The 19,920-nt window shown below is 31.0% G+C and overlaps 1 protein-coding gene across 1 annotated transcript; it reads left to right on the top strand.

Moving 5' to 3' along the window:
* The first annotated feature begins 8,433 nt into the window (after positions 1–8,433).
* LOC142641035 (farnesyl pyrophosphate synthase-like) lies at positions 8,434–13,516 on the top strand. The gene is made up of 12 exons (XM_075815392.1): positions 8,434–8,638; positions 10,458–10,482; positions 10,580–10,695; positions 10,826–10,912; positions 10,999–11,115; positions 11,207–11,295; positions 11,400–11,451; positions 11,971–12,066; positions 12,300–12,344; positions 12,456–12,545; positions 12,639–12,710; positions 12,954–13,516. The coding sequence occupies exons 1-12, from the start codon at positions 8,528–8,530 to the stop codon at positions 13,080–13,082; spliced, it is 1,029 nt and encodes a 342-aa protein (XP_075671507.1). The 5' UTR covers positions 8,434–8,527; the 3' UTR covers positions 13,083–13,516.
* Positions 13,517–19,920: the final 6,404 nt, after the last annotated feature.

Here is a 19,920-nt window from a genome sequence, read left to right as displayed (position 1 = left end):
TTATCGCTTTGTGCAGAATTAAATACACTATCTGTCAATTTTTCTGTGAAACACAGTAAGTGATAGCCACCCAAACCTAACCCTGCTTCAAAAGAGATCATTTTTTTTAATATAGAAATATGATAGGATTTGAAACAAATGATGATACTTCATGATTGTTACTTTTTATTATCAAGTAAAGATACTATGTATTTTGTTTTGGTGCAGGTAAAATTCAAACCCCAACCTTTATTCGACAATAATAAATTTTACCGTTCAACTAAATAAACCACATAAATCACATTATTGTGAAAAGTGACTTAGACAGTAATATTAATATATGATTTCAAAGCAGGAATGAATATTTCATTAAAAAAATAGTGATGTTGGACCAATTGTCATTTCAAGATTTGTTAGTACTACCTATAAAAACTAACCCACAAGAGACCAAAGTCAAAGTGTGTTGGACTAGGATTTTGATATTTACATGACAAGTGGACTTCACTGTTACTGCTTTGTCTAGAAATCACTTCATTCTTTTCACTTGGAAGCTGGTCAAATTCACATACATTGCATGCTCTAAAAAAGCTAAACAGTTGTTAGTACGAATGATTGAGGAGAAAATAGTGGTTGTTAGGTAGATTTTGTTAGCACAGGCTACCTGAAGCTCGACATGCAGTCAGTTCTATATCAACATAGTCTTGGTGCAGTTAAAGACAACTGCATTTTCAGCACATTTGACTTCTTTAAGCAGCCACCTTAGGTCCTGTTCCATATTAATCTCACCAACCCAAGTTTTGTAGTAGCAGTAGCTATACCAGTAGCGTGCTGGTAATGGTAATTACAATCAGCAATGGTTGAAAATCTAGATATGAATGTGGGCTTGGGGAAGGCTGTGTTCGACTCATCACTTGTAAATGGAGCCCATGCCAGTAGGAGTTACAAAAGTGGGTGCTTGATATAACCATGTTGAGCCCAAACATATTGCTTTAGTGTTTTTTTTTTGGGGTGGGTGGGGGGGGGGGGGGGGGGGTTAAGATTAGAAGGCCCATCATATGTATTAGGTGTTGCTTAGAAAAAAAAAAAAAAAAAAAAGTTGCTTTTACTCCTTTTCAGTTCAAGAGAACCTGCACACCTTATGGACAAAGAACTCAATCTATCCTACTGCTTAAGTTTAGGTTCCTTTTGTTCTAAAAAAGAAAAAAGGTCCAAGTTCCTTTCTTTTCTGTTTCTTCTAACAAGAACAATTTTTTTTTTTTTTTAATGAAAGAAACAAACAAGTTTTACATTCCTCGGGTGGATAGTATGGTAGATAAGGTTCGTATATCTATTTCTATTTTTATTAACTATATAAAAAGATGCAATGTTTCTACTGTGTTTTTTTGGTTTAGTATAATTTTCTGTCTTTTTGTGAAGCCAAAACGGTTCGTTTGGCTAAAATGTGAAATCCAAATAAAAAAGAAAAGGAAGAGAGAGAGAGAGAGAGTATCCGTTTGGATCCGCATTTGCAGATCCACGTCTGCGTTTTTTCCTTCTCTTTTTTTTTTTTAGTAGCATATTTTGACTTTTTAGCAGTAAATAGTGTACGGATGCATTGTCTACAGGTCTCACAAATTTTATTTTTCAATAATTTTTTTATTAAAAATAGATCTTATATTACTATTCACACATTTAAAAATTATTTTACTATAATATTTTTAATTTTTAGTTTTTAATTTTTAATTTTAGCAAAATAAATTTTATAGGAAAAAGATAAGTTCCGTGTGTGAGTAAAAAACCATAAAAAGAAAGATGGAAAATCCAAGATTGCGTATCTGAGTCAACGTGTGGATAAAGATGAAAAGTGCAGAGAAAGATGTGATGAAGGACAGAAATAAAGGAATCAGACAGAAATTAAGATGTGTGGGGATGAGAAAAAACAAGAGAAAAAAGAAAAGAAAAAAAATGAAATGATAAGAAAGTAAAATATAATAAAATGTTGAAAATAGAGATGGTTTGGCTTTGTGCAGTGTGCCTACTAGCATTGGGTTGCCAGTTTGTTGCGTTAAAGGAAATAATTAGTATTTTAATAGTATTTTAATTAAAGTAATAGTAGTTTAATTGATTTGATTAGATTAATTTCTATCTTTTTTATACAATTAAAGTGCGAATGCGTGCATAGTACTTTAGTACTGTGCAGTGCAAAGCATTATGTAATACTGTAACTGCAACCGTGTTTTGGTTTAATGATTTTTTTTTTATTTGTATATTCAACCCTTTTTATTTATTCAACTGACTCTGTAGGTAAAGTGCCTAAAGTTTTTTTTTTCTTCTAGTAATCGGTTTATATTTTTTCTTTTTAAACATTGATGCAAGCTAGTATTTATATTGTTATACTGACACAACAAATTTCATAATTATTTTCATAATTATTGACGTGTTAATTTCTTTCAATTCAAAATAAAATAATAAAATATGATACTGGAGCCAACCAAAACTGAAAATAAATGTTACAACACTTATTGTTATCACAATACACTATAGCACTGTAACTACAACAGTACTTTGGTTTAGTTAGTCATTTTTTTTTAGTATTTGGTTTGTGTTTTTTTTTTCTTTTAAATATTGATGTAAGCTGACATTTATATTATTATACTGACACAACAAATTTCACAATATTTTCATAATTATTGATGTGTCAATTTTTTACCAGTCAAAATAAAATAATAAAATATGAGACTGTAGCCAACCACAACTGAAAATAAATGTTTTAAAAAAATGTTACAACACTTATTGTTATTATAATATTTTTACAATTGTTGAGATCTCAGTTTCTTATAAATTAAATAAAAAAAATGCAAAGTCCACAACATTTTAACATTAATTTCTATAGTCCCTAAAGTTTTTTTTTCCCAATAATCGGTTTGTGTTTTTTTTTTCTTTTAAATATTTATATAAACTTACATATATATTGTTATACTGACACAACAAATTTCACAATATTTTCACAATTATTAAGGTGTCAATTTTTTACCAGTCGAAATAAAAAAATAAAATATGAGATTGTGATCACAATTGAAAATAAATGTTTCGAGAAAATGTTACAACACTTATTGTTATCACAATATTTTCACAATTGTTGAGATCTCAGTTTCTTATATATCAAATAATAAAAAATGCTAAATCCACAACATTTTAACATTAATTTCTCAACAAATCATAGGTATGCTATTATTGATGGATAACACCAGAGTTACAGTGCTTTTGGTTTATTCAACTAGCACTGTAGCTACAATGTTTTTTTTTTTTTTTTTTTTTCAGTAATTGGTTTGTGTTTTTTTTTCTTTGAAATATTTATGTAAGCTGGCATATATATTGTTATACTGACATAATAAATTTTACAATTATTGACGTGTCAATTTCTTACAAGTCAAAATAAAATAATAAAATATAAGACTGTAACTAATCACAACTGAAAATAAATATTTTGAGAAAATGTTATAACACTTATTATTATCACAATATTTTCACAATTGTTGAATTCTCAGTTTCTTATAGATCAAATAAAAAAAATGCTAAGTCCACAACATTTTAACATTAATTTCTACCGTGCCTAAAGTTTTTTTTCCCCAGTAATTAGTTTGTGTTTTTTTTTTCCTTTTAAATATTTATGTAAGGTGTCATATATATTATTATATTGGCACAAAAAATTTCACAATATTTTTACAAATATTGAAGTATCAATTTCTTATAAGTCGAAATAAAATAATAAAATATGAGACTATGACCAACCACAACTAAAAATAAATGTTTTGAGAATAACAATAACAATATTATCAGTTTAAAACCAATAATAACTTGTCATTTAGATTTTGTTCTAAAATTTTTATAAATGTAGCATTTTTCTCAAATAAAATAAAAAATATCTATTCGTGTCACGCCCCAAACCCCAAAGGGTTCAAAGCGCAAGAAAGACATCTCAAGTACCTGTAAATTTTTTTCTTTTCGACAATTCAATCCACATAAATCCTATCAAGTATCAACATCAAGAATTATCTTAATAATTTCATTGAATATACTCTCAAAGTAAGTCAGAGTTCTAAGTATTAATTACAAAGACTATTGGCCACAAAAGAATAGAGGTCTAAATAATAATTACGTTTCAACAGCTTGTCCCATTAGTGGGAAACATAGTCACAACCACTATAATATACAAAAGAATGAGTCAAGTCTATTCTAAAATGTACATCATCAAATAAACTCCATTACAAAAGTTCAGCTTCCATCGGTAGTTAGTCTAACTACTATTAGCCACCAAAAGCTGTCTTAAAATATTGTTGCCTACTCTGAAAAGTTTATAAAAATAATGGGATGAGATTGGGCCCAGTAAGTAGCATAATTAATGGGGTGGGGGAAATGCAAGTTTCATCTTTAATAATAATAATATGACAAGAATGGTTAAATAATGAAATACCAAATTTCTCTAAGTAACTACCTTGAAACAATATACTATAATTTGTGAGCACTAACAATATAAATTCCAAAGCCATAATATCTAACATAAGATAAATTATCACAATAATATACCACACTACCACATAGACCAGTCAGGGGATCCACCCATCCACAACTGGCATGATATTGTCCTCTCTGGTATGCAGACTCTTGGCCCCATGGACAACAGCCTCACCCATACCCTCAAGGTTTTTCTCTCTCCCCATGGGCAGCAGAGAGAGCGCGTCAAATAGGACCTCTCTTGCATGTGGTCTTTTGGCCCCATGGACAGCAGCCTCACCCACACACAATCAAGGAACCTCTTCCTCCCATGGACAGCAGGGAAGAACGTGTTATCCAAAATAAAAGGGTACTGACCTAGATTTGATTCCGTTGTCACAAAGACTACGAAAATCAAATCGGGTGATCATTGGGAAATCACACATGGCATGGTGTTGAAACTACTTAATACTCACAAGTTACATTGCTTTGAAACACATAGTTTATATCCAAGTAGTTTCAGAAAAATCTTAAATAATCTACTTCCACAAAATTTGTAAGGTTTTCAACTTTATTCTTGCCAAAAAGATTTTCTATCAATTTCTTAAATACTAAGACAAGATAAGCATCTTTAAATTTTCTATTATACCATAGAATCTATAATTTCCTTATCAAAGATTAAATAAAAGATGCTCATTTTTCTATATCAATAATTCATGCATTTCCCCAAATGCAATACCAAATATGATGCATTTATATATATAATAATATGTAATAGGGTCACAACACGACAATTTTAAGAAAACATATATCCATATATACTTTTCCAAAATGAGTTTGACCCAAAAACATCGTTTGTGAAATATGGTAATTTTCCAAAAGTATCCCATTAAGAAGCTACTTATCTCGCAACCACAAAAGCCTAACTCTCCAAGCTCCAAGGAGATTAGCTAGAATCTAAACAATATCAAGTAAACCTATCACAATAAGTCTAAAACTTGAAATTGTATCTAACCAAAATTTAGGATTTGCCAAATAAACACTTAATTAGGCAAGCCTACTATTTAACCTCATCAATAATAATATATACCATTCCCAAAGTTTCTCAACAAATTTATTCACAAGGTATCAACTCCAATTTATAAAATTAACCCATTTCATAATATCTCCAACATTATAACTAGTTTTCATAAGATTTACACTACATCATTAAAAGACCCATGAAAGCAAAAATCAACATATCCTCCAAGACAAGAAATTTAGAATTGCACTAACTCCAAATAAACCCAATGACAATGGCAAAATTAATTTTACCAACCATCATACATTATATCTTAAAACCCCTAAATTTTTCCACCATACATAAACCTTGAATAGCCATTATAGCACAAAATATATATATACCCACTCATCAAAAATTCCACCAATACAAAACCCATACATAAAAACACATAAATATCACTTCCAATGCACATAAATCACATGGGTATCATTATCAAAACTTAGATAAAAATATCCTCAAGTAAAAGTATAAAACTCACCAAAAGACTAGAAATTTTTACATCAAATAAAATGATGAAGATGCTTATGAGTTCCTAAAATTTTTTCCAGTGATCTTGCCGGAAAAATGATGGTAAGATGGTGTGTTTTGGAGAGGAGGCCGGCGGGTGAGGTGAGGAATGAGTGTGTTTAAGTGAAGAGAAAAGAAAGAAAAATGAAAGAGAGAAAGAAAGGTGAGAGCCGGCCAAAAGGGAGAGAAAATAAGAGAAAATGAGTGGTGGAGAGTGATGGGTAGTGGGGTTAAGTGGGGGGGGGGGGGGGCACGTGGGAGGGCTTAAAACTTGACCTTAACATTTTTTTTTTTCAAAAGCTGACAGGGACGTGACAATTCGGATCCTAAAAATGAAGATATTGTGAAAATATTATGATATTTTGTTGTATTTTTAGACTTATTTTTTAATATAGTCAAATTGGGTGAGTCAAAATTCATGGTTTCACACACAAAATCTATATTAATTTTCTTACTACTGGGGCAACATGTGCTTTGCACGTACAACCAACACTAGTTATATATAATGGTTCAGGATTAGTAGTTTTCGACATAATCTAACTTTAATAGTAAGGATTTTGGTTTTTTAATGGTTTGATATGGTTTTAGTTCAAAATTTTTAAATCTACTAAGTTTTAGAAATATTTTGGATTTTTTTTTCTCATAAAAAAAAGGGGAAAACAAAAGGAAAACAAAAGAAAACAACTTTGGCACCCGACCCAACTATGTTTTAAATTACTAAATTAAACTATTTATTAATTTTATTTACAAAAAAAAAACCACAGTTTCTAAAACACAAGTAAATGCATCTCTCTTTCCCTTTTAAAATGTGGATTAAGATTGCGTTTGACATTGACTGAAAAATGCAGTTTTTTTTTTTAAATTTGTTTTTACTATTTAACTTATTTTTGCAACTATTCATGGGTCCTATTGCATTTTTTGGTATTATTAATGAGTCTCACTGTACTACTTTAACTAGTTTTTAACTTTATCGATAGTGCTTTCAACAAAAAGTTAATAGTTTTAGCTAAATAAGCTATTTCCAAACCGATTATGTGGTGTAAATGTACTTAATATGCTTAAATTTAAATAAATAAAATTTTTGATATTCAATCCCCAGTTAACTCCACTTGATCTAACTTTGACTTACCCAACTCCTGATTAGATAAAGCGAGCTTAGGGAGGAGACAAATAATATCTATATTCAATCTTATTTTAACTTAATTTAACCTAACTTATTGTTAGATAGAAGAGGGGAAAGTGAGATTTGAAGGCCGGACATCGAACATCATGGAGGTGTCAATACTATTTGGCTTTCACTCGAAATCTCCGTACAACTAGAGATTGTAAGTTATATGGGCAAATTATATTTTCTGCTCATGAGACACCTTTAAAATTCTATGAACTAGTGTGGTGGATTGAATTTGGGAACTTTAGGTTTACGTTATGTCTCAAATCAATAAGCTCACCACCTAAATACTCTCAAAGGAGTCACATATCCACCTTTATGTGAGAGAAATATGTAATACATCGTGCTTATAATAAATTCATAACTCTTTGATAATTTGTTTTCCCAAAGATTACATCAAAAAATTTAGGGTAAATTCCACTAATATACCATGAGATTTTGAATAATATCAATTAGGTCCAAAACTTTTTAAAATTAGTAAATTTAGTTCTTAAACAGTTAGTTATTTTTTCTCAACTGTTTTAGGAATTAAACTAGCTTTAGGGATTAAATTAGTTAGTTTTGAAAAGTCTTGAATTTAGTTGGTATTAGTCCAAATTTGAAAGGGATGTAAATGAAATTTACTCAAAAATTTATTATTGAGTAGAAACACAATATCTCTTATAACATTACAAACTTTAATTTAAAATTTTTTAAAAGTATTTCAAACCAACTGTAATTACTTAATGATTGTTTTTTATTGTGGTAAAAAACATCATCTCCTTTTTAGTGTAGGGGTCCCAAAACCCATGCAGTATTGGATGTTACATTGATCGCAATTTTTTTTTGTAGGACACTGATCACAATTTGACGGTTTTTTGTTTTTTTTTTTTTTTTTTTAGTAAAATTTTTACTTTAATATAATCCAAGTGCATATGTATGAAGTTTATTTTTAAAGACTTGAACTCTAATCTTTACTGTCCATATCTCACAAATATTTATTACTTATGTAGTGACTATCACATCAAAAGTACACTGTAAAATTTGACAATTCAAATTCAAACAGTTGAGAAAAAAATTGTGTGAAATTTATTGTCCATAACATTGTACCATGATGAGATTAAGGTAATCCCAGACGAGCACTGGTGCACAATTCCGTGTGAACTAATTAGATACTGTTGTCCTATCAAAAAAAAAAAAAGAAAAAAGATACTGTTGAAAACTCGGTAATAACAACAACAACGACACGCGTCTCGACCGCACCATCCTTCTGTTTTTAACAAACACAAACACAAAAAAAATCTTCCTCAGTCTCTCACTCTCTCTGTACTTGTTTGTGAAAAAAGAAGAAAGCAACAATGAGCGATATAAGGTCGAAATTCTTGGAGGTATACTCTGTGTTGAAGTCAGAGCTCCTCAATGACCCGGCTTTCGAATTCAGTCACGATTCTCGTCAATGGGTCGAGCGGGTAATCTTCCAATTCTCTCTCTGTTTTCTCTCTCTCACACACATGCATATGCATGTGTATGCGTTATATTTGTATATATGTATGTATGTATAAGTGGGTGTTTCGTTATCTGTGATTGAGAATTTGGTTTGAGGCTAATTGGGTTTCAGGCAATATGGTGTATTTTGTTCGCTTTGTTTGTGAGTTTGAGCTTTTGGGTTTTGAGAAAAAAGCTTCATTTTTTTTCATTTACAGGGAAAAAAAAAGTTGGATTTTGTTAATTCTTTTCTTTGTCACTTTGCTGAGCAAAGGATATGGTTGTAGAATTTGGTGAGATTTTTTTTCTTTTTCTTCATTGTCTATATGATTGGTAATAGAGAGTAGGACTTCGGATAGGATACTATGGTGGAAAAGAATACATGTGACCGACCCTGATCAGTTTGTTGAGATCTATAGCCGACCCCAAGCTTTTGGGACTGAAGCTTGGTTGTTTTTGTCTATGTGATTGAGGGCTTTGGTTTCAGGCTATTGTGTTTCAGGTGAGGTGTTGTTTTGCTGTTTTGTTTGAATTTGAGCATTTAGGATGTGAATTTTGGGGTCTCTTCTGTGTGATTTTGATCCCTTTTGGGATAAAGCTTAGTTTCTTTCATGAAAAGAAAAGGTTCAATTTTTGTTGCTACTTTTGCAGGTTTTTATTATTTTATTTGTCCATTTAGTCACTGAGTTGATGGATTTAGAATAGGGTGCTGGTTTCTGGTTGGCCTTAGATTTTGAAATTTTTTTGAAAAGAAATTACAAGTCAAGTGAATATAATATGTTGTCAAAGAATTTGGCTGAAGAATCTAGATGTATATTAGTTTTTAACTAAGTTGGTGAGATTTTTTCTGCTGAGTTTGTAAAATATAGTAATATTTTGGGTTGTCCCATCTGGGCTGAGAACTTGGTGTTACTGTCAAAGTCAGACAACATTGTTTTGGACAATGGAAATTGCTGTTATTGAGTTTCAAATTCATTTTTTTAAGACAATATTTGTCTTATTGTGAAAATTAATGGTCTAAGAAGAAAAGAAAGGACTGTGGTATGTGGAACTACTTAGATAAGAAGTTTGATTTATCAAGCATGATACCAAAAATGAGCCATGGATGAGCAACCAATAATTAGCATGTTAAGATGGGATAAAGTTGCAAGATTCAAAGACCATAAAGCTCTTTTTTTCTTCTTCTTGTGGATAAATTAATGGAACTGCATTTAAGTGAAAAAATATTTGAGTATTGCACAAGTATTACTCCCCTGTTCTAGACAAAAATATTCATGCCAAATATGGGGTGAATACAGAAGGTTTTCTGACTGCGTTGAGACCTGGTATGACACATTGTTCCTTCCTGCAAGGTTTTTTTAATGCTCAGAAAATGATAATCATAACTTCAATAAATTCTGAACGGTATGGCCTTGGTGTAGTCTATTATAGTTGTGTGGATGCAAAAATGATCTTTCCTGTTTTGTTTTTGGGCATGTCAAAGTGCAGCCATCATAGAAGCTGTAAATGAAGACAAAGCCTGTACAACATGTGTGTGAGGATGTGTTTTTGCTGTGAGGCCATGCATGCACATGTATGCCCATGCGTTTTATTTTAATGTACTTAAAACTTGGGCTTAGACTGTGTTGCTTACTCATGTTCCTGTGGGCTTATGCATATCTGCTTATCTGTTCCAATGTATTATGTAATGGCATAGGCTTCTACTGAAACGTGCTCTTTAGCTGTTTACCAGTTCTTCCCACCCTTTAAAATATGTGTAGATTTTTACTATTCCTGATTGACTGTTTGCCCCCATTCTTGCAGATGCTGGACTACAATGTACCAGGAGGTGTGTGTAGAAATATGATATATAATCAATTGTCTACTTTGTTTAATTTAACTCTTTGTGCTAAAGCTTTTTCTCTCTTGGATTGGATTGTTGGCAGGAAAGCTGAACCGAGGACTATCTGTCATTGACAGCTACAAGTTACTGAAAGAAGGAAAAGAACTAACAAATGATGAGGTTTTTCTCACATGCGTACTTGGTTGGTGCATTGAATGGGTATGGCTACAGAATACTTCTTTTCTCTTTTGGGTGATCCTGATTTTATCACTCATGATAATTACTACAACAGTTGTTTCACTTTTGTTGCATCATAATTTTTGTCCCATCTTAACCATGAGTCTTGCAGCTTCAAGCATATTTTCTTGTTCTTGACGACATTATGGACAATTCTGTTACACGCCGTGGTCAACCTTGCTGGTTCAGGCAACCTAAGGTGCTTTAGTGAAAGTGAACACTTTCCTTCTTACTAAGAACAGCATGTTGATCATTTTTTCTGACTTCTGTAAATACTAATCCTAGGTCGGTATGATTGCTGTAAATGATGGCTTAATTCTTCGTAACCACATCCCAAGAATTCTCAAAAATCACTTTAGAGAAAAGCCTTATTATGTGGATCTACTGGATTTATTTAATGAGGTAGGATTATCGTTGCATATATTGTAAAGCAGGACCAGTGATTTTTCTTTCTAACCAAAGACCCATCATGCTATTTTTTATCTGTATACAGGTGGAATTCCAAACAACATCAGGACAAATGATAGATTTAATTACCACACTTGTAGGAGAGAAAGATCTATCCAAGTACTCATTGACTTTGTATGTCAAAATTTGAGATGGCTGTGATTTCAATATGATTTAACTTTGAATCATGTGTTGCTTTTTGTATTTTTGACATATCAATTATTTGTCTTGTAATGCAGGCACCGCCGCATTGTGCAGTACAAAACAGCTTATTATTCATTCTACCTTCCAGTGAGTAATTTTCTCATTTTTATGTTGACACCTGTTGTTGTTTATCTGATTGCTATTTTGTCTTTATTGTTAAACTCATTCAGAGAGGGTTTTCCATTAAAATCCATTTAAAAAGGTTGTTTACTGATGTTTCTTCAGAGTAAATCTGAAAATCTGTCAATTGTTTTCCTTTGAACTTGCTGAGATATGGTTAAAGTTTATTTCAACATGAACGTCATCACTTATGGAGCTTTTGGATGTTGATGCTCATATTTTCTAACAGTTGGTTATGGCCCGCTGAAGAAGTGATGTTGGTAGTGCTCCCCCCCTTGGGAGTGTTTTGAGTCCCAATAAATAGTTTGACTCAATAGTTTATATGAATATTGCTAAGTTTATTGATTTATGTTATTAAAGGATAAAACCATACAGCCCTTTTATAATTTTAGTATTTGCTCTTCTCTCTAAGAAATTCCTGATTTATCTCCAAATTTGTGAATCTTCTTAGATGTTTCATCCTTTATGATCACTTTGCATATACAGGTTGCTTGTGCATTGCTTATGGCAGGTGAAAGTCTTGAAAATCATATTATTGTGAAGGACATTCTTGTCGAAATGGGGACATATTTTCAAGTACAGGTAATTGTCTATTGCACATGAAAATCCTTAATTTCATTTGGTTACTGAAGAATAGCATAAAGATAATAGTATTTGTCAGAAGCATTACAGAGATGCTGTTCCACTCTTAACTATTATATCCAATGATTTCTTTCTTTTCATATCTTGTCAGTCATCTAACATCTTTTGTATTTTTCTGATAATTTGTTGGAGGTTCTCTAGCCGTGTTGATGATATTTAAACTTGTTATGTAGGACGATTATCTGGATTGTTTTGGTGATCCTGAAGTGATTGGAAAGGTATGTTATAGTCTATTCTTGTATGACTCCTGGTAATGCAATTTTCCTGAATATTCACCTATCTGTTACGAACGAATTAGAGACCTGACTGGTGGTCCTTTGAACTATTAGGTTGGAACAGATATTGAAGATTTTAAGTGCTCTTGGTTGGTTGTGAAAGCACTTGAACGTTGTAATGAGGAACAGAAGAAACTATTATATGTAAGACAACAGCATCATCCAACTTAAAATGTATGATATTTTGGGATTATATTTACCAGACTTATGTATGGTTTTTTTTTTTTTGGTTACCAGGAGAACTATGGGAAAGCAGATCAAGCACGTGTGGAAAAAGTAAAAGAGCTATATAAAGTTCTTGATCTTCAGGTTTCTCTCCCTGCCTTTTCTTAATTCCTTACATCTTTCTGAATCATTTAAAATAAAGAAAAGAAAAGGGAGGCTCTGTTTCTGAATACCCCTCAAATGAAAAGAAGAGATTTTTCGATTCCCTGATAACACATCGGAAAATATATTGAATTTTAAGACCTGCCATTTCTTTGTTACAGTGCATATACTGGAACTTAGAACCTGTCTTTTCTCATTCATGGTTTACGTGAGGTTATCTTGTAGGGTATCTTTGTGGAGTATGAGAATGAGACTTATGAAAGGCTTCTAAATTCCATTGAATCTCATCCAAGTAAAGCAGTACAAGCAGTGTTGAAATCATTCTTGTCAAAGATTTACAATAGGCAGAAGTAGAAACTGAGACAGAAGGTTCTACAGAGTTGATATCCTGTTCTCAGTTCTCACCATTAGCATTTGTTCTCTCCCTTTGGAGGAAGTGTTGGTATCTCCTATCTTTAAACATTTACTCTCTTTGTTCTGTTTTGGCTTCTAAAATCCTCTTTCTCTCTCTCGGAGTGGAAAATCAATTGCCTAATGGGTAGGAATCTCTGAATTCAGGAAGTTGTACAAGGATCTTAAAAAAAAAAAAAAATGCTATTAACAGTGTAGTTAAATTGTTATCAGTTTAACTTGTGGATTGCCTTTCTTATGTACTAGGTTCTAAATATATAGTTCTATTTCAAGTTCAAGCACTGGCTACTCGCTACCCTTTGGGACTATATATACTCTGTATGTTTATCAAAAGAAGAAGATATATGTATGTATGTATGTATGTATGTATGCTCACACACTATCTGTATTCTTCTGTCTTTGCTTGTCGTATCAGGCAAGTCAAAGTAGCTTGATGCTAAAAATTTAGCTGAAAACACACAAAAAGCTTATACATCATACTCAATAAACTAAAAGCATTTGCATTAGTTAATGCAAAATAGAAAAAATGCTCAATTTTACAAATTTAAGCTCCACAATCACACACATAATCAAGCTAAAGATGTGTAAATTTGTAAAGTTCTTACAGTAATTATGTAAATTTACACAGGCATTATTTATTTTGTATTCATTTATTTATTTATTTTTCTTTAGTTATTCTGAGAATGAAAGAAGAGAGTAAATGGTAGTTGTTGTGTGTGAAGAAAGAGAAATAATTAAAAAAAATCAACAAAAATTGTTATTTTAATGAAATGTAGCGTAAAATAGATAATATGATGTGGGGTGTTTGGAAAAGTGGGTGTAAAATAGGAAAAGTAGGTTCTTATGTTAAAATAGACAGAAATTTTTGTACGAAGTGATGCAAATGCTCTCTCTCTCTCTCTCTCTCCACCTTCAACCACCACAATACCAAATTATTTATTTGTTATTGACTTGATGTCGTTGGGTGGGAAGATATAAAAAAGTTATTTATTTATTTTTAGAGAGAGAAAAACATTTAAATAGGGTAGAGAAATAAATATTGAGTCTAATGTATGTGTCTATTTGTTAAAATAGCAAAAGTGAAGTTTTTGGAGTTAGTTTAGCTAAAATTTTGGAAAGGTTGATGTGAATGCTCTTAATCTTAATTAAGCATTTAGTATTTTTCTCACTTTGGATAAAATATACAATTACAACAATGAAATTTTAGGGTATGTTTGGTAATTGTTTTTTCCCCTTATTTTTTGTTGTCAAAAATAATTTTATATTTTTGAGACTAAAAAACTTGTTTAGCAACTCAAAATAGGCAAAAAAACAAAAACTGTTTTCAAAACTCAATTTAGGAAGGAAATTGAAAACATGCAAAAGGCAATTTTCAGCTTTTAATTTTTAAAAGTCAATGAAAACACGTATTTAATTTAATGAATTTATCTCATTTAATAAGTTAACATTAAAGTTCAAATTCTAATAACAACATAATTTAGTATTTTTTATTTTTTTATTCAAAAAACTATCTTTTTTAATTTCAACTAACCAAACATGTTTTTGATTTCAAAAATATAAGAAAATTGTTTTTTCTTTATATTCCTAAAAACAAGTTTTTGAAAATAAAAAACAAAAACTGTTACCAAACATAACCTTAGTCTCAAAATTTTGAGGTGAGTTTGGATAGAATCTAATGATGGGGAAAAAAATACATAATAATTCAAGTTGATTGCAAAATTTTAGGACTATAGCTTTGTTGTTGAGTTGAATTGGATTCTGACTAATTCAAATCCAATACAAAGTAAACTGTTAGATTTGGATAAAATCTTAGTATTTCTATCTGCTTATAAAAATAGAAAATGGATTAGGATAAAATCTTAGTATTCCTTTTTCTTGATGAAGAATCTTATCTTCTTATAAAAATGATAATGAATTTCAATTGGGAAGAAGATGATATACTAGTATAAGTGCAACGGTCACAAATAAGTATAAGTGTTTATGGGGTGTGGGGGGCAAAAATCGAGGTTCAAGTCTCCAGGAGGGAGCTTCACACACATGTACACTTAGATTAGGTTAGAGTAGAATTTCTATCTTGTAAGCAAAAAAAAAATTAAGTTAAGCCATTAATTGACATAATTTTTTTTTTCTTTAGAGAGTTATCCACATTAAAGTTTGTTGGCTATTTCACCTCAATGGCTAATACTATGGGGGAACATTTGGGTAAATCAAGGCAGCACAAAATAACTTACTCCATTCAATTCCTTACAAAACCTTATTCTATATTTTTGTAGGCATTAAAAAAAAAAGAAAAAAAAGCAAGGGTGACAATAATGAGCAAAAGAAAAAGAGTAGCATAAGTATAACTATTTGTAATATGATAAGTATACTTATCATGCATGTAAAATTTTAGGTCAATCTTGCTTTATTTACCAGCCAATTCAAAATTCATTTGTATTCAGAATCCAAAATAATAATAATTTGTATGCCAGATATTTTTAAGTTATATAAAAGACCTATAATTCTGTACATTGTTGGCTAAGGTAGTTCTTAATTTCCAAATTTCTTTATATCTAACAAGTATATGGTTTGTAGGGACCAATAGTTCCTTTTTTTTTTTTGCCTATATACAATTGAGATTTTCTAAGTTATAACTGTATCAAATATCAATTGAAATAGAGATTGTTTAACTGGTGAGCGTAACATATTCACATAGTATTACATTTCAATTGTACAAAGAGTATATACTTACCATAAAAAAATAAAATAAAAAAGAGTATATATGTACCCAAGGAAAAAGAAGATCGATGACAAAGCTTTGTACAAAAAGATATGACCAAACACTAAACACCTCTTCCCCGTTATAACTATTAAATTGATTTTTTTTTTAAAAGACCTAACAAATATAAGGTAATTAAGACCATAATTATGTAATAATACGTTTATTATATGAAGCAAGTCTTCAACATTATTTATTTGTTACTGAATTTTCCAAATTATCTTTGTGAGAAAAACATTTCTTATCTTTTCATGACTTATTTACATACTCTTGTGTTGTGTATCATTACATATATTAAAAAAAAAGTCATATATTTTAGAAGGTTTTGTTTCTTGGGTTACCGAAAGTATACTGAGTTTAAGATTACACAAGAGATAGAATTCTCCGTTCCTTCAAACTTTTTTATTTGGTACAAACAAGTGACATTCAATTTTAAATACTTATTGGACCGCAAGAAATTGTATTAGTTGTGTCAATTGGTACATCGCGTATTTAAATAGTAATAGTGCTTGAATAATAATAAAAATTAAGTAAAAAATTCACTCACATCAGTCTATGCAAAGTTGTGTAAAAATACATGATTGGTTGCTACAGCATCCCTATAAATTTACACTGACACTATTCATTTTGCAATTAGTTTGTTATGCTTTCTTTACGTATCCCGAAAATAATGGAAGATAATGAATGGTGGTTGTTGTGTCTGAAGAAAGAGAAATAATTAAAAAATCAAGAAAATTTGATACTTTAATGAAATATGGTATAAAATAGATAATCCGATGTAGGGTTTTTTAAAAAGCGAGTGTGTAAAATAGAAAAAAGTAGGTTTTTATGCTAAAATAGACAAAAAAAAAAAATTGCATAACTCATGTGAGTGCTCTAATTTAACTTATACAAACAAATGTATGGGCCGCAATGAGAGCAAGGTGTAATGAATGCCAGTATTGTTATAAAAAAAAAGTAATGAATGCCAGTATAGCAAAAGATAGTACCTAATAAACTGCCTTATATTTGTTTTTCTCCGTGGAGTAATGAAAATTAGTGGCTACAAATTGTTGCTTAGGTGTAAACCACAAATTTGTAACAACAAAATATAGGCAGTTAGAAGCAAAATTTTAGGCATCAAAAAGTATCATCTAATTTTATTCCATATTTCTCATGTGTAATTGTTCACTTCCTCATTGCGGGAGAAAGATCAATAGAAATTAAATATAGGTGAACTTTTCCTTTCTCACCCAGAAAGCAATTGATAGCAGCCAAGGGAGAAGAAAACTAGTAATTTTCAGGTAAGCTAGTAGTTACTCTAATCATTCACAATGTCAATTGCTCTTAACCAAGAATTTCTTTAATTTTTACTTTTATCTTTGGAAATCTCATAAGAATTAAGCTCGTGATCCTCCTTCATTGTCCCTTTAACTGCTATAGACCAATAATTTGGTTTTATCTTTGAAATTGATATTTGATGTAATATAACGCAAATTGTTTAAAAATGTAATATAATGCATATTACATATCACATTGTTATGATTAATGTTGGGATTACTGTCTTAATCATATTGTTATGATTCTCCAACTACCAATTTCTTTAGGGTACTTTTTCAAGACCATTTAAGCATTTCTCATTACTTGTTGGAAAAGTGCATATATATAGCCTGCATATTATAGAGAACTTATATACAAATTTTATTTGAACTATCCATTCACCAAACCAATCAAAACATATTATTCTGTTTCTTCTACAAGTCAAATTAGTAACACAGTCTTGCCACAAAGAAATAATTTTTGTGATACTATTGAAAATTGCAGCTTGTGAAATGCCATGTAAATGTAATATAGGAATTCAAATTCAACAACTTTTGTGATTGTTCATTTGATTTGTAATGTCTTATATTTTTCTCAAGGTTGCAATATACATAATATGGATGAAATTGTGGAGCAAAAGCCTCCAAAGATCAACATAAAGCAGATGGACCGGAAGATAAAGATGGCAGAATTTAGTTTGGAAGATTTGAAGCACTCTCATTTACTTGTGTCACCAACTTCACAAGGGAGCTCAGGCAAACAAAGTGCAAGGTGGAAGAACTGTCTTTGCTCGCCGACAACACATCCCGGATCCTTCCGGTGTCGACACCACCGGAATTCTAGCCTGCCCCGAGGAGGTTCCATTGGTTCCAACCTCTCTGCATTGGCTGCTAAATCAGGACCCATCAGTGACTCACTCCAAGCTCAGTAACTCTCTATCAAACATGAGGATAAAACCAACGACACAGTGATTTTATATTCATAATTCTCCTAATTTTTACTATGAGAATGTACTCACATGCGAACTTCATTCATTACTGTTAATGTTTGATTTGACTTTGTAAGAAAATCACATTGTGTCTTAATACTATTATAATGCAATATATATTCTATGATAACCAGCAATCCAGTAGCATTTACACTTTCATGGCTAAGAGCATATAGGAAAACATCCAAAATCATTTGGTAAATACTTGCATAGAGTCAGCCGTCAAGATGTTCACAGTGATAAGTAAATTTTTAGCAGAACTACAACTTTACGTTTCACATATTTGGTAAGGACAACAGATAAATTTCATTCAATACCCTTTAGTGGCAATGACAAGTTAATTTATGAACTCACACATTGACAAGTATTGAGAAAGAAACAAGGAAGATATAGTATATAAACCTCTAGGATTTGCAATGTGAAGTTAGGATTTCCTTGCCAAAAAGTCAGGTTGTCAGATTTTAAAGCTCTTTTATGGAGACACTTATCATTAACTGAATCCATAGTGATTTATACTAATTTAACCTATGTTGAGTTTATTAGTTTGAAGTGGACTAACGTTTTTATCATTGTGAATGGCATATATGGTAAAAAATTTCTTGTATGTTTTTTGAGATGAATGAGTTAAATTTACTGAAACAAGATCACAATACAAGAGGTTCAAAATAAGCAGCACAAGCTGAATCAACTGAGCAAACTAACAATACTTACCAAACATCAAAGCTAAACCTGCAAGGCTGCAACAAACTAGGCAGCAACAGAGAAAACTACTCAAAACAGAAAAGACAACACCAGATTGGTATGACATTTTAGTCTTTAAAGATAGTTGAGGACATTTCCCAATCCGAAAAAATAATCCTGTTCATTACAGTTTTCTAATTTCTTCTTTGGATGAATATAGAAAACATACACATACGATTTACTCTTTCACAAATTATAAGCAAATGTCTTTTCTGTAATTGTGATTATCCTTAATAACTTTACAAATTTGATCTCCTACAAGCCCATCAGGGCACCTTTGTAAATTGCATTTTCCTTGAGAAAGCGTGTGAAAGCTTTTATCTTTTATTCATAGCAGATTATTGGACAGTGCTCTAATGTTAGGGGGAATGCTTACACATTGTTGGTAGCTATGGACAAAACCGATTGGTTACTAGGAGTGAATGTACTAATAAACTTCTGCCAATGAGTTTCAACTTGCTATAGACTTTTTAAACTAAGTTCTTTATCAGCTAAATTAATCAAAACTAATCTTTCATTATTAGATTTCATAAAGTTCCTTTACTGATATCAAATGGTGATCCTGCTATCTGTTAATTAAAATAATCAAGTTATGACCTAGATGCTCTCCTCTTTTTTCTTCCTTTCTAAAGTGCCCCCAATGCTTCATTTTGTATGGTTGACCCCCCCCCCCCTGCCCTCCCCCAAAAAGAAAAAGGTAAAAAAGAAGAGGCTCATAATTCTAACATCATAAAAAGATCACACTGTGAATAAGGCAAAAACAAATTCTAGTTCAATTATTATTATTATTATTATTTATGAATGAGTTAAATTTACTGAAACAAGATCACAGTGTCAGTACAAGAGGTTTCGTTCAGAAAATTCTGAAACAACAAAGTCTTTTAGGGGAAATATAGTCTAACCTCCAAGTTAGGATTCCTACCAAAAATCAGGACTTAAGATGTCAAAATCTTTTGTGGGAGACACTCATCAGTAACTAAATTCATAATGTTTAA

Source organism: Castanea sativa, chromosome 6, assembly GCF_040712315.1.
Source record: "Castanea sativa cultivar Marrone di Chiusa Pesio chromosome 6, ASM4071231v1".
Taxonomy (NCBI): Eukaryota; Viridiplantae; Streptophyta; class Magnoliopsida; order Fagales; family Fagaceae; genus Castanea; species Castanea sativa.
Note: the sequence above shows the minus strand (reverse complement) of the source record. Positions and strands in the feature narration are given on the sequence as shown.

What these genes read in the sequence shown, in the direction of transcription:
- LOC142641035 (XM_075815392.1), top strand. Translation starts at nt 8,528, where the DNA reads ATGAGCGATATAAGGTCGAAATTCTTGGAGGTATACTCTGTGTTGAAG. An exon ending in ATTATTCATTCTACCTTCCA is followed by an intron (nt 11,452 to 11,970) that starts GTGAGTAATTTT and finishes TTGCATATACAG; the next exon opens with GTTGCTTGTGCATTGCTTAT. An exon ending in GGACATATTTTCAAGTACAG is followed by an intron (nt 12,067 to 12,299) that starts GTAATTGTCTAT and finishes CTTGTTATGTAG; the next exon opens with GACGATTATCTGGATTGTTT.